This window comes from Xenopus tropicalis, chromosome 8 (assembly GCF_000004195.4).
Source record: "Xenopus tropicalis strain Nigerian chromosome 8, UCB_Xtro_10.0, whole genome shotgun sequence".
Classification (NCBI taxonomy): domain Eukaryota; kingdom Metazoa; phylum Chordata; class Amphibia; order Anura; family Pipidae; genus Xenopus; species Xenopus tropicalis.
The window spans coordinates 111,198,558-111,213,565 of NC_030684.2; the positions used below are offsets into that span (position 1 = coordinate 111,198,558).

General features: G+C 36.5%; 1 protein-coding gene across 7 annotated transcripts in view; it reads left to right on the top strand.

The window, feature by feature from the left end:
- meis2 (Meis homeobox 2) overlaps window positions 1-15,008 on the top strand; it is a 96,417-nt gene that overhangs the window by 47,238 nt on the left and 34,171 nt on the right. For 4 of the 7 annotated variants that reach the window (XM_012967803.3, XM_012967805.3, XM_012967801.3 and 1 more), the window contains exon 8: window positions 3,421-3,566. In XM_012967803.3, the coding sequence (XP_012823257.1) occupies window positions 3,421-3,566 (146 nt within the window). The remainder of the gene's footprint in view (window positions 1-3,420; window positions 3,567-15,008) is intronic. The other 3 variants (XM_012967804.3, XM_012967806.3, NM_001097218.1) reach the window with 1 other exon arrangement.

Genomic DNA, 15,008 nt, shown 5'->3' on the forward strand with positions numbered 1-15,008 from the left:
TTTCCATGAGATAGGTGAGAGTCACAGGTTCCTCATTTTGGTACTTTGTGCCACTATTAAAACACAGTCATTAAAAATGATTTAGGATAGTCCTTCTTAATGGTCTTCAGTAGGATTCCAAATATTCTAAACTTGCTTACTTTAATATAAAGTGTTTTGGTAGCATAAGGGGAGCAAAGTTTCCCTGGGCTTTGTAACAGTTTGATCACTACTGACCATGAAAAATTATAGTAGTTCAAATCAAAGGACCTATAATAGGAAGTGCATTACTATATAGAAGTGACCCTGAAGCCCAAATAAAACAGGAAGTATGTTCTTTCTACCTGATATCATATCACCTCATTAGCTTTTATTACACATTGGCATTCCCTCTTTCACACCACATTTATGTGTTTGCTTCATTACCATCAGAGCATAGGGAGGATAGTACACGTGATGGTCTGCCCACAAGACCTTACTCTGCAGGTGCTTCAGCCTTGGAAAATTGAAAAGAGGTTTATAGTAAAATTCTCACTATGCTGTAGCATATATAAGCTTAGAATGAGAATGATATTGCTGTGACTAGATTATTATGAATTTAGAAAACAATGTTCAGACTTACAGATGAAAAACAGTCAGTTTTAAAGGTGGAGACTTTAAGTGCTGCGTTCTTTAATAGTTGCTACTATCAGGCTACTTGTTCTTGTCAATGTTCACTTGAGTACTATAAGGGTCTGCTTCAGGTGCTTGTGCACCATGTTTTTGAGCTACTAAAAATTTGCTGCTTCAAGCACCCAAAGTAGCCCCATATGACAGTTCCCTCAAGTAAAGCACTGCATCACTTAAGGGCAATGGCACACAGGGCTACTTCAGGTGTTTTATGTGCAGCCAGAATGTGTGTCCAGAATGTGCGTCATCAAAACACTTAAAGTAGGCCCCCATAGAGTTTAATGTAAAATGCCTGAAAAGCACTCGTGTCAGCACTTGTCAGGCAAAAGTAGACTTGAAACATGCATGGAGGCTTTTTTGGGCTGTCGCTTAACAAGCGCTGGTACAAGCACTTACGAGACGCTGTAAATTCTTTGGGGGGGCTCGATCTGGCGCTTAAGGCCCTTAAAGTTTAAATTTCCCTAGGTAACCATGTGTACCATTGCCCTTAATTATGCTGAAATCATCAAAAAGTCTTACCACTTTTTTGCACTTTTACAGACATTGCTTATACAAGAGCTTGAAGGCTTTTGTCTCTGCATTCATCTTATCCAGAATTAGGTTCCAAGACATATATTTGAAAGAATCATTAATATCTAGCTGAGCCAAATCCATACCCTTAATGTAATTTTACTTTAAAGCAAAGAACAACTGAACACAATACTTATATGATATATTTGATATTTGATGATGCCATTTATTTACTTTTGCATATATCTATATATGCAAATTAATGTACAGATTTTATTATTGATTTGGTTTAGTATTTAGTAAAATATTTGTGGAGGATTCATATGGTTAAAATGGATAATTAATTTTGAATATAATATATATATATATATATATATATATATATATATATATATATATATATATATATATATAATAGTATATATACATGTAACAGCACACCTATTGGAAAAATGTGTCAGTGATTCTGCTCTGAGTTCAGCTTTTGGTTTATTGTTTTAGGCTTTCCTGGGACAAGCTTCTGACTTAGCCTGGGATTTATGGATTTTTGGGCTAATTAATGCCTGTTCTAGTATTACAACAAGCTGGGATCTCAGTGGCTTCACACATGTCCCTCTCTTGGACTTGCAGCTTGTCAGAGGCCAGCAGGGAGCATTAACTCCCCCACTCTGTTTTTCTCTTTCGTGTGGCTCTGGGCTAATGATGTGTAAGATTTAAAACAAAAAAAAAGGGGAGAGAGAATCAGCCATCTAGTGAAGAGTGTCCTCGTAATCTTCATTTATTTTGCATTTGATTATCCCAGAAGTACCTTACATCCCTGACTAACCCTAGCTGCCCTATTTTTCCCCCCAAAGTTATTAGTTCAAATATTAATGCATGTGAATGATATATTCAGCCTCCGTTGATTGATGCTTTCCCAAAAAGGGGGAGACATGGCTGTATGAATTTTCGGAAGGAGGGAGCAAATATTGCCCCAGCAGCAGGGTTTTTCAGATACATAATTCACACGCCCTGAAGGCATTGCTTTCAAGGCATCGAAGCCGCAGGGCAAAAAAAATAAGCAAGGCTCTTAAAAGTGAATGATTTTTGCTAATGCACAATTAATGCCAGGGAAAAGCACAAAAGAGCAGGATAGGGTGATGGAAACTTCTGATTAAGTTGGCACGTTGGCTTTGACGAGTGTTTCTCTCTGTTTTTTCCCCTCTTTTTATTTTTAACCATTTCAGTACATATGCATGACACATTTTCTGCATAGCCACTTAGTAAATACTGTGCGCATTGCCATTATGTGTTTGCTTAGGGAGAAATATGCATGTACATGCTATTGTCAGAAACTCATGATGCTCCATAGCTGCAACCCAGATCTGTTTCTGTCTTGTCTCCTTTTCAAAGTGGGTGCTAAACTTACCACCCATTTTTAATCTCATAAAAAGTCCTTCCATTTTCCCAGTTTCCCCCTTGCTGAAACAGCAAAGTATTAAACATGATTTGTGTGTGAATAATTATTTTCAGAAAGCTATGCATACAAAATTTAGAAAGCAGTTCATGAAAATAGAGAAAAAGATTTATTAGAGATTCCTGTCCTACACAATCTGCAATCTGAATATGTAATTAGAGCTAGCAAATAATGGGCTTCACCTTGATGAACATAGTAACAATCACTTTAATGGGCACAATTCTCCACCAATATTTGTTCCTAGCATCAGTAAACAAGCCCTTATATTTTTCATTCTTTTTCTGAAAACAATTTGTTGTTTTTGGGTCTACTGACATGCAGTGTTGGAGTTTGTGTAGAAGGACAATGTAAACTGATGTTCATAATACTCCTATAAGCCTAAAAAGGCATTTTATTTGGGGAAATGTTTCAGCCTGATCCTATGCCCTGGTTAAAAACTGAGATTGAACAGAGTTTGATGGTGTTTTATTGAAGTTTTGTATCATTTGTTTTCGTTATGTCAGTGTGTTTAGATTTAGAGATTTATCTGTATTTTTCTCCATTGTACCCAGGCTGTTTCCAGACAGGTGACCATATCCTATTTGAAAATGAATAGTTTAAATATAGTGGAAATATAATAGAAACATATAAAGTGAAAGAGTGCCAGACAAGTGAAAGTAGCAAGAATTATGTAGGGTTAAATGAGAAAGATATTAATTATTTAACTTGGTTTTGCAAATGGTTCCCAAGTAGCTTAAATGAATATAACTCATTATAGTAGTTATATACATACCTCTTATGAGGTCCCTCTTTTTCTTACAATATAGGTGATGTGTTGGATAACAGTGTGGCTTCTCCTGGCACAGGGGATGACGATGACCCAGACAAGGACAAAAAGAGGCAAAAGAAACGGGGCATTTTCCCAAAAGTAGCAACAAACATTATGAGGGCGTGGCTTTTCCAGCATCTCACGGTAAGTCTGAAGACTGCACCTACTATCAGTTTATGCATGGTTTATAAAATGTATAGTAAGATATTGAGAGCCTTGATGTGCATTACAGTATGGACTGGCAGCACTCCTTAGTTTCTTCTCTTATTATGGTTAAAATATCAGAAGAAATGGTAAACTATTTGCCAGTCCAGTAACCTTTAGGGTAAAGACACACAAAGGTACTAGTAGCAGCTACTTGTCAAGGCTACTAAAACAGACAATGCTGATTGTCTCTACGTGTGTTTTAGCAGAGGCAATTCTTAGTATTTTCTATGGCAGGGAATTTTCTGGTATTTAGTGGCCGTGACAAGTAGCTGCTACTAAGTAGCTCAGTGTGGCTTTGCCCTTAGGAACTAGCAGTTTTAATGTGTAATTTAGTCAGAACCATGGATGCTTTTGGATACAGGAACTAGGCAACATTTGCCTTTGTATCTACATCCATATCTTTTCACATTGTTTCATTGATTCACAAAACAGTCCTTTCTGAAAAAAAAATATATATATATCTTTGTAACACTGTTTTATGTATGTGTACAATATTACATAGCACTTGTATAAAAGGAAGACAGACTCTAGGCTGGGTGATAATTCACCATTTTTTCCTTGTTCTTTGTCTCACTGTCATTAACCCGGCAAAGAAAAATAAATAATTACATTCATGTATAGATTCTCATAATGTAATTCATATTCATAATGTAATGAATATAACAAACAGTACCTTTTGGTTTTACCTACTAACACTATTAGCACCATATTTTGGACTGCAAATACAAGTTCTCCTAGATCCTCCTTCATTCAAGAATTTCCTTTAATTAGCCCCATTAAGATTACATTTGCATAAATATTTATACATCTAACATATTAACCTTATATTTATCAATACTGAATCTTATCTGCTGATTACACACCTAAATTGCTAATCTGTCATGTTCCCTCTTCAAACATGATAGGTCTTGTTGAGATTTTGTGAACATCAAACACAGATACATTGCTTGCAATGCCAATGTCAAGTTATTATCAAACAAACAGAGCTTCTTAAAGGAAAACTATACCCCCAAACAATGTAGGTCTCTATAAAAATATATTGCATAAACAAGCTCATTTGTAAATCTAAATAAACCATTTTCAGAAAAATGTACTTTTTTTAGTAGTATGTGCTATTGGGTAATCCTAAATAGTAAACTGCCATTTTAAAAATCATATGATTCACAGTGCACACAAACAATCATAGGCACACATACATGCTAGGCCACATTAGCCCATTAATGGACAGAGTTCTGCCTTTTGCTCCCACACTACTTCCTGTTACAGTTAGAGCTGCATTATTTTTGGTCATGTGATCTCTGAGGGAGCACCCAGCCCATCACTAAATGGTGGCTCAAGGGAAAGGATATAAAAGGGCAATATTTACTGATATATATATATATTCTAGTTTGGCGAGATTCTTTAATAGGTCACTTAACATTATATAGACTATCTGTTAAGTATTCATTCTGGGGGTATAGTTATCCTTTAATACCTGGGAACCAATTTTAAACTTCAGTTCTCTTAAGGAGTGATTCAGAACTCCGGAAGTCTAGGTTCTGGTGAGGTTTTTACATGGACTTTGCCTGCCTATGCGCTGTTATAAATCTTCTTTAATATTTGAGTGACTTCAGATTGAACTGGACATCCTCTATAGGTCTCCTGGATCACATGAGCCAGAGAAACAAAATGAAAGCAATAAACTGGAAGGGCAGCTGTAACAAAGATTATTTTTGGTGTGTTAGCAAGTCAACATTAGGTTTGATTTTTGGGGTACATACAATATTTAGTTGAGTGCATGGATAATAATAACAAGTAGAGACGAAGGGGAAAATACTTCAGTCTTTGCCTTTTCTAAAAAGAGAATGACCAGCACTTTCCTTTGGCTTCTAAGCTGCTTCCGTTTCAAAGGTCACTGCCCTCTGCCAACTTAGCTGAACAGAAATTCCTCTGAACACTGAACCGCTGGACTTTTTACTTAAGGAAAGGCAAAATAATGAATCCTAGGCAAATACTGAGTAATTGAAAGGGCTGTAAACCCATTACATATTGGTCAGAGATAATCAAGGGTATTTAATGACTTCTATCTATTCAGGAGCAGTGAAGCTTCAGCAGCCAGCCCTGAACCTTGCCATGTGCTTATTATCCTCATCATTAGTAGAATTACTTCACAGCTGTTCTTTGCTACATCACTTCAGCTGGGGGCTTTACCAACCCCTACAGTGTTTTAACCCCTTCTACTTTATTGTGTGCACCCCTCAATACTGTTACTAATATTTTTTTTTATTCCCTAACCATGTGCAACAGTGTACATTATCTGTTGTACATTTTAGTAGTTTTGGAGAAAGTAAACAGAATGTTAGTTTTAAGTCTGAGTTTCAGGTTAGGTGAACTGTAGTATCCCTACCTCATTTGTTCTTGTAGGTCATGGGATTCTGATGTGATATATTAGTGACATGCAGTGAGCAGCCCCTTGTCTGAATTACAGCACTCTCTGATAGAATTTATTTGTCAAAAAATGGTGGAGGTTGTTCATGTAAGTTAGCTACCAATAGAATACTGCAGGTTAAATGTCCCTACCTTACATCACTAAATTCGTAATTCTGAGCTTTCTGGATAATGGGTTTCCGGATAAGGGATCCCATACCTGTATATGAATTTGTGTAACGTAATCACGTTATGATTATCTGAATGTGCCACATCATTTACTGTGGATCTTTATAATATAAATACATGAAAAATATTAGATATAAAAGCAAGGGCAGAAGGGTCTGCCTCAGCCATAATTTGAGTGAGCATGCAAGTTTCTTGAAAAATATTTCATGTGTATATCCTCTAAGCATAAGGCTCTGTGTTCAGAAACAGAACCTCAAAGCAGAAGACCTTCACTGGGCCATTTCCTTTTTCAACAAATATGGATTTTTCTTTAATGAGGAGACCATGTTTGTTTGTACTTTGCATGTACTACACTGGTTGTGTTCTGCCGAGAATAGATCCTGTTTGTGGGTCAAGCAGGAAATCATTTCTAGGTTCTTCAAATGAGTCCTGTTCTTTTGAAGAGGTCCAAGCTATGTTCTGTAGTAAGGAAGTTGGCTTTTTGTTGTTAGCCTGTTCTGTTTTGGCTTTACTTATTCACTAGTTAACTGAATGCTGAAAAGACTTAAAATGCATTTTGTTTTTTAAGTGAGTCACATAAGTCCATTCTAAATGTGAAAGTGAGCTTGCAACTGTTTGGAGTAATATTATTGCAGCTGGAAATTGGGAGGTAATTTTAAGGCTAAAGTTAAAGTGTCAGGTTACAAGCCTAAATGGTTAAGAACATTTTATACATTTCTAAAAGCATGTTTAAACAATGTATATTTGGTTTTCCCTTAGGGGAAATGCAGTTCCAATAGAAAATTGTTGTTGGGACCCCCAATAAGAATTCTGTCCTACTAACAGATGCCATGTTCAGTCCCTTCTAATACAAAATGTAACCATATACTGGTGGGCCATTCAGGTACTCTGTGCTTCTTAGATCCTTAATGTGAATGCAACTACATGCAAATTGATTGCCTTGCATCTGTGTCATAGTATCCAATAGGGGTATTTTGTTTACATCACTTTAATTGTCTTGTTGACATTGCATTTGACTACTACAGGCAAAGGACCAGTTAGTCTAGTACCAATAAAGCCTCTTTCACTATATAAATCATTAGTGTGCCATTTGGTAAAAAGCCGTATCAGTGCATAACTTCTGTTCTTTAGTATTTTCCCGTACTGAATGTTTCTGGGAATTCCAGTATGGCAATAGCAGAAAAGCTTAAGATGTGCTACCCAAGTTCTAACAACAGTATTACGCTGCAGAGCAGAACAGGTATTTAAAACACACAATACACCGATCTCCACTTGTATTATGCAAAGTGCTCTGTAAAGGGGGTCCAATACCTTATGCCAGCAAACCCTCCATGCACTCAATTAAGTCTATTAGCATCTCCACTTTTCTTCTGTCAAGTGCTCTTCTTTTTCCAGACTGAAAACATATTTAATTGCGGGCAGAAGCAGGAAGTGTTCATTCACAAAGACAGCACTTACTTAGGATTTAAGCTAAATGTTCTTTTATCAGGCAGAGCATTGTACATAATGTTCTCCAGTGAACTCCACAAGAGCTGTTTATATCAATTCCAGACTATTTTAGGTGAGTTTCCTAACCTTTTTCTGGTGTCCCCTTGTTACTGTTGATTGGACAAGTGGCATATTAATTTGCAGTTGCAAAGGGATCTCACTGATCTAGAGAGCAAACATTTTTAGCCTTTAGTTTATTCTGGAGATCATAAAGTTTTTGTACAGGTATATTTCAAACAGCCATGTCACCTTGAGAGTTTAAGATTATAAACCCACTAGTGTCATGTGCAAAGGATAAAAAAACTGAAATAGATCACCTATGTCTACAGTTCCAATTTATGTTTATTTGTATTATTACTCTACCCAGAATGCTTTGTATGTTAGTTTAAAAAAGAATAAGAATGCACATTCCTTTTACCCAGTCCAGGTTAATGGTGTTTCACAACATTTGCATTCATAATCAAATTAGGTATTTCTACATTTTTTAAAGGTGTTGAACAGATGATTTCAATACCTCCTTGAGTGTTACTGAACAGATAGAATATTATGTTGGTTTTGTGCATTTGGCTGAGTATTGAAAATCATCTGTCCTGGTTGCGTCACTTGATCGAAAAGCCTGTGATATCTAACTGGCCTCCTAAAGCTATCTTTAAGACACCCTACTTTAAGAGCAGCATGTTATTCTTATATTCTTTCTGGAACTTTCACATAATTATTTCTGTCTCCCTTATCCTTTCCTTCTGTCTTTTTTCTTTCTGTCTCTCCATCACTCTTGTTAACTTTCTCTCGCATGCTTTTGCCTCTGTTGGGAGAGCAGATCACCCTCCACCATTCCCATGTCTGTGCCATCTGTCAAGCTTTTAATGGTTCCATATTTAAAGAAGCCGCCTCTTTTTAGAATACACCAACAATTCTTGTTTATATACTTACATATTGTAATATCTGAGGCATGTGGCTAAGTAAAGATGTGTAAATTATTATAATAACTTTCAGAAATATTTATTTTTACAGATATTTATGTTCTGTTGCTTACAGTGAGTTTAGAACTGAGGCAGTTGCTTTAACTGAAATGCCGCCAATGAGTAGCTGTGAATGTATTTAACATAGTAGTGCAAGCTGCAGAGCAATATGTTGTGTGAGATCCAGCTGGACAGAATGAAATACACCTCTGGTGTTTTATACAAAGCTTCTCATTTTGGGGTAGGACTATTTACGCACAAGTCTCGGGCCCCATGGCAACCTTACTGGTACTTTTGTATGAAGGCTCTGAGTAGTTCTGATTCTAGCCTAATACATAGGAGTATTTAAGGAAAAGGTTTTTGTAGCTTGTGAGCTTTTTGTAGCTTGTGAGTTTGTGAGTTTTTCCAGTACCTACTCTAAATTTATGCTTCCTTAACAAATGGGCTATTATTCATGAGGGCAGCTGGGTAACACCCAAGGGCCCATATTTGGTATGGTATGGTTGCTGGGGTCTTCAGATTGTGTTTGTGATTTTTTTTTTGCTGATAAATACATGTATCATATAGCTATAAGTGACCTCTGTCTGGCTGCCAGGGTGGCAGTTGTTGCTCAGATTTAGGGGTGTATTCATTAACATTGGAGACAAACGTCACTGGTGATATTTCCCATAGCAACCAATCAGATCTTTGCTTTTGTTTTCTAACTTGTAGGTGACAGTTCAAATCTAATTGCTAATTGGTTGCTAAGGGTGATGTTTGTCTCCAGTGTTAATAAATACACCCCTTAAATGTAACCACCCCTTTGATAATATAGGGTGAATAGTAGCAGATGGTAAGAGAAGGCATAACAAAAAAATGGCACATTCACAGTTTAAGCACCTTGTGCTGCCCTAAAGAAAAATGCTATATTAATCATTTCTACATGCATGTAATTTCTATAATTAAGTACAGAATCACAGCACAGAACTAAAAATATGTCTACATGTTAAAGTAATGGGTTATGAGCCTACCGGATGAATACCAAAATGTCCCTTGTTGGTAAGTGACCTTTTTGTCAAGGGCAAGGATGGTGTAGAAACACAAAACAAAATGAAGCCCTCTGCCTGTGTTTTGGCTGGTAGAAGCGGCTGCTATAATTAATCATCCTTGTCCAAGCTCCTGGTAACCGAAAGCTGCTTCTATTCTATGTGCACAAAACACTTCTCATAGGCTACTTGTAGGTAACTCCAACCAGCCAGTGTCTTTTAACATTTTCACTTCCAGAGTATTCATTTGCAGGTTCTGTTTATGGATAAAAATTACACACTGTGTTGTATTAACACCGCCTGCAGACACCTTGGCTCCTTTTGAACTCTCACATTGCAATCTTAACCTACTGATAATTCAGAACGCTCTCTTCCTGTCAGATAGTATTGAAACAGTCCAAACTTTTGCGAATGATATCATTTGAATGATATCATTAAAAGGAACCTATTTATTGTTATACATACAATTTTTTCTCAATTGATGTGGTAAATGGAATTTTTATGGTTTTGCTGCTGTTTATGATTGGAACCTTTGTGCAGATGACTTGTTAGGTGACTGAATATACTTTTACTATAGCTATCAATTAGGCGAATGTAGTGTATTGTGACCATGTACAGATACTGTGAGAAACTCGCCTTCTTAATTGCTCAAATGGTCAGAGTGGCCTTCCAAAGTACCAGAAGATATTTTGCTGGGCCCCAGTCTGGGATAATTCCCATTTTTGCCTAAAGCGTATGTAACTTATAGGAGTTGCTGTTCTATCCAACTAATTGTTCTGAGAATGGGCCCTAGATATCAGGTTTTCTGAACTTATCCATAAATTGATCTTTGAATGAAGTGCATACTGATTCAAACCATACAAACATAATTTGTGGCTTTTAAGATGTGTAAAGTTGCAAGCCTGAATGCAAGGAAATCTACACATGCAGACAGTGTTCACTGTATGAACTCTTGCTTTCATTTCTTCTGACAGATTCTACATTACATCTGTTTACATTCATACTAATATGGGGGCATCAGACCAGTACTAGTAGAATTTACATTTGTGTTTACGTTTATGCTGGATATAAACTGCTACATCAGTGGTTGCTTAAACAAACGCCTCTCATGGCACTTAAACACTGATGTTTATTCACTGTGGTTTGGAAGCTCTCCGTTCACACTTTTGAATTCAGATAAAGGCAGAATAAGCCACACTTCACCTGGTAAAGAAAGCATTTCATTGCCACACCTGAAGGATTAGTTATCCTTTTGGGTAGTAGATTTTTGAATTCAAAGAGATGCAGGGTGTGTCCTGCGGAGGGTTAAACAGCGAGCAAAAGTGGAATTTAGAGGTGTAGGGGTTGAGCCAAGCACCTTGAATGAATGTACCCAGAGTGGTGAGATTTCTAGTTTTAGCAAATGAATGCTAAACCAGCTTCACCATGTTGTTATGCCAAAGTGACATATAATAATGTGACAGATTTAGTAAGAACATTCAGCTATGCTGCTATTTGCTATTGTTGCACATAGTTAAAAACTTCTCCTACGTTGGTATAAACAGCACTCTGCTTCTGTTTGAAATCTTTTAACAATACCAAAATTGGCAGTGTTACACTTAGGGCATTTATTCATATTTCTTTTTTTATCACGATTTGTGTTTTAGGATTTTTCATTGGAAAAAAATAGATTTTCCGACATTTATTTTGCATCAAAACAGTAAAAAAAATCACGCAATCTAAAACCTGTTAAGGTCATGTAGAAGTCAATGGGCAGCTGTCCTGTTTCCAATTGGAAGATTTTTCAGATGCTCCATTTGTTTAAGAAATGCAAACAATTTGTGTCTTTTGCGTTTTTTTAATAATACAGAAAAAAAAATTCATACCATACTACACGACAGAGGTATCTTGTTGCTCCATGGTGCATAAGTTCCTCCCTCCTAATGCTTTTATGCCATTGGCTGCTTTTTCCTCCTCTGATTAAACACATTAGGAGGGAGAATCGTAGAGACCATGGAGCCAGTGTCGGACTGGGGTACCAAGGGCCCACCAGAGAACCTTAGACCTTAGGCCCACTCTCCAGACAACCTTTCCTTTCCTGTTCACTCACTTTCTTTAATTTCTTAATTACTTCTTTTTTCATACTATTATCTATCCTTTCCTCCATTTCTTCTCATATAGAATTGAGTAATGGCCATGGTATAGGCATACAAGGCAAATGGTTGGGTGAGCAGAAGGGCCCACTGACACCTGGGCCCACCGGGAGTTTTCCTGGTATCCTGGTGGGCCAGTCCGACACTGCATGGAGCACTAAGATACCGCTGTAGTTTGGCATGGATTTTTGTCTGTTTTATTTTTAATGCACCTAAATAATGTTATTGAGTAGTTTGGTATCGTTGTATTAGGGCCCACAGCAGTAGTTCACTGATTCAATAGATGGCTGTGTCCTAGATATTTGTTTCTTTTGGTGTTATGTTCCATTTCCATGTTCCATCTTACAGCTCTGCTGCATAGATCCTAAAATCACAATGAACTAGTCAATTAAGTCAATTAATGAAGCAGTTCTGACAAGATCCACAACAATGTGCAATAATTAATCCAGCCCACTGAAAATCATTGCAGCACCATGTTAAATTACATAGTGTGGGGAAATACTTGGTAAACTGATACAGAGCCTATAATGCCACAGTTTATACAATTATTCACTTTTAGGACTATAGAAACAAGACAAACTTTTCTTCTATGAGTTTCATACCTATATTTACAAAGGGCTCAAAATATGAGAACCATTTCAGAAATGCAGTTACTCAGATTACTTGTGTGGGGGGAATCCAGCTCCCAGCCTCATAAGTTATTTTGAGCTTCTAGGCTAGAAATCAGTGTTACCCTCCCAGGGCAACAAACATAAATACATATACAAAGAATGTACTGAAATATATTTACAGACAGTGCTTATTTTAAACATTTAGTGATTAGTGTTGTTAAAATATTCTGTTTCTGCAATAAAATAGGAACCTATGTCTTTTTGTCACTATCGTACGACACTGATAGAGGGGAAATCTTAGATAATTTGTAAGATGTAACTTTTAAAAGTGGCATTCTTTATTGCTGGTGTAATGGTTGCATGATTGTAAGTGATGTTCATAGCAAGCAGATGTTCAGTTTTTGGGCTTGTTAAGTTGGATCTGCATGAAACATTATAGCTAGAATTCCTGTCTGTGTGTCCAACCATGGTATGTCTTTTTCTGGCTGGCTTAGCAAGGTCATTTCATCCCAGTGCTATATAACACACATAGCTAGCAACCAGCATACCCCAACATGCAGTGAATTTTTAGGTGGGGAGATATACCCATAACTAGTACAGTAAGCCCAAAACACAAGGTATAGCTATTCTAGCCTAGCCAATTAATGGCTTTTAGTTATAACACAGAAATGTATTAAACAGAAATTGTATGCTAAATTACATGATACAAAATCATATTTGTTTAATAAAGTAATAAATACTTAATGAATTTTACAAAATACTTTCAAATAGGTCACATAGTAATAACTTTTAGTTTTTTTCTTTTAAGGTTGTTTTGTTTTATGAATAATTTGCAAAAGACACTCTGAATTATCTATAGCAAAAAAAAAAAAATACCAAAAAAAACAGCTATAATTCATTTTAAAACACAATATTTATACTGCTAACATCAGAGCAACTGTGCCAGAACAATAATCAAATATGCATGCAATGTCTCCATTGAGACCCCACTATGAATACTGCTCTCCCTAACAGGGGAATTAGAAAGCTGTATTCATCTAGAGTGAAATAGCTGCTCTAGTTAGTGTTTCAGGCTGAAAAGGGCCAGTACTGGCTGTATCATGCCTAACCCATTCAAGTTAATTGGAGGTGGCAGTGGCATTGTCAACCTCTTTTTAACAAGTGGTGTGGTAGTAGCCCCACAGCACCAGCCTTTAGTTAATGGGCTCAAGAAGGTTGAATCAGTGGAATTACTTAATGTTATGTTTCATGCCAAAACCTTTTAAGGTCCCTGTCCCACAAACCTTGATGTGTCTTGCATGCATATAGTAAATGTGTGCATATCTCCAATCACCAGTTTTCTTGATCCCTCACTAGCAGCTAGGTGTACCCTTTTCTGCCACATCCCTTGGTGATATGCTAACCAAAAAATATTTTATAATTTGAAAATTATCTTTATAGATTATTCAGATAAGAAAGGACCCAGGGAAACCAGATTATAATTTTTACAGTTATAGACTGTACAGATTTACTGATTTTAATTGTTACTTATTAACATGCTTAATGCCAAGTTACATCCCAGCAGAGTCAATTGATGTTTTTATGTAATTGATAAGAATGTTATTATCACCAAAGTACACTATCTTTACTTAGAAAGGAATACACTGACATGTAGCTTGTGTATTCTTTTCAATTGTGTTGCCCTGAGCTTAAGTGACTGCTAGTGTACTTTCTTTTGGATATGCTTCATATAATGAAATGAGATTATGGGAATCCATTGAGGTTGTTAGGAAAAATTTAGCATGCAGGTGATGTGCAGTGAAGGAACGTTAATTGTATAGATGCCAAAAGGAGCAATCGTTGAGTTGAGCTATCTGTGGAAGTCAGCCCTAAGTAGATATATGAATCTATGTGTGAAGTATTATTCTGCAGGGGAATTAGGTGAACTTTTAAAAATGAATTTATCAGATCAGATCAGTGACTGCTGATTTATGATGCATCTCATGAACAATTTTTCAATTGAAGAGCAAAGAGTTCATATTCTTAAAAGGCATTGGGTGAGTGATTCAGACAATAAGGTTGCCTTCTCTGTAGTGTTTCATCAAGACTGCAATCATTAGACAAACAGTTATGTGTTTAATTTTGGTTTAAATTTACAATTAAGAGAATTCTGTACAAAAAAACATTTTTTATGATAGCTAGTATAGCCATTTCCTTTTAGGGCATGTTTTTGAGTGAAATAAATATATTTAGACTTGTTTTATTCTTTTATTGTTAACCGGCCATAGTGATCATTCACAAGTATAGTGAACAGCACACCATCTTTTTTAGCAAGTCTCAAAAAATTTGTGGTTTCTATAAACCTTTAATTAGGAAGGATTATGCATGAAATACAAAATTTGAGTCCGTGGCTTGTTTAATTCAAGCGAGACGCAAGAGGAATGTTGTCGGGGGGGGGATCCAGGTAAAATTTGAGGTGGGATTAGATTTAGAGATAAAAGAAGACACTCCATTTTTTGTCTTTTCTTCCCATGTATTTTGTGGCTTTCTGATGGACCGAGAGATGGCGGCTAATGGTTGCTAAAGGTGG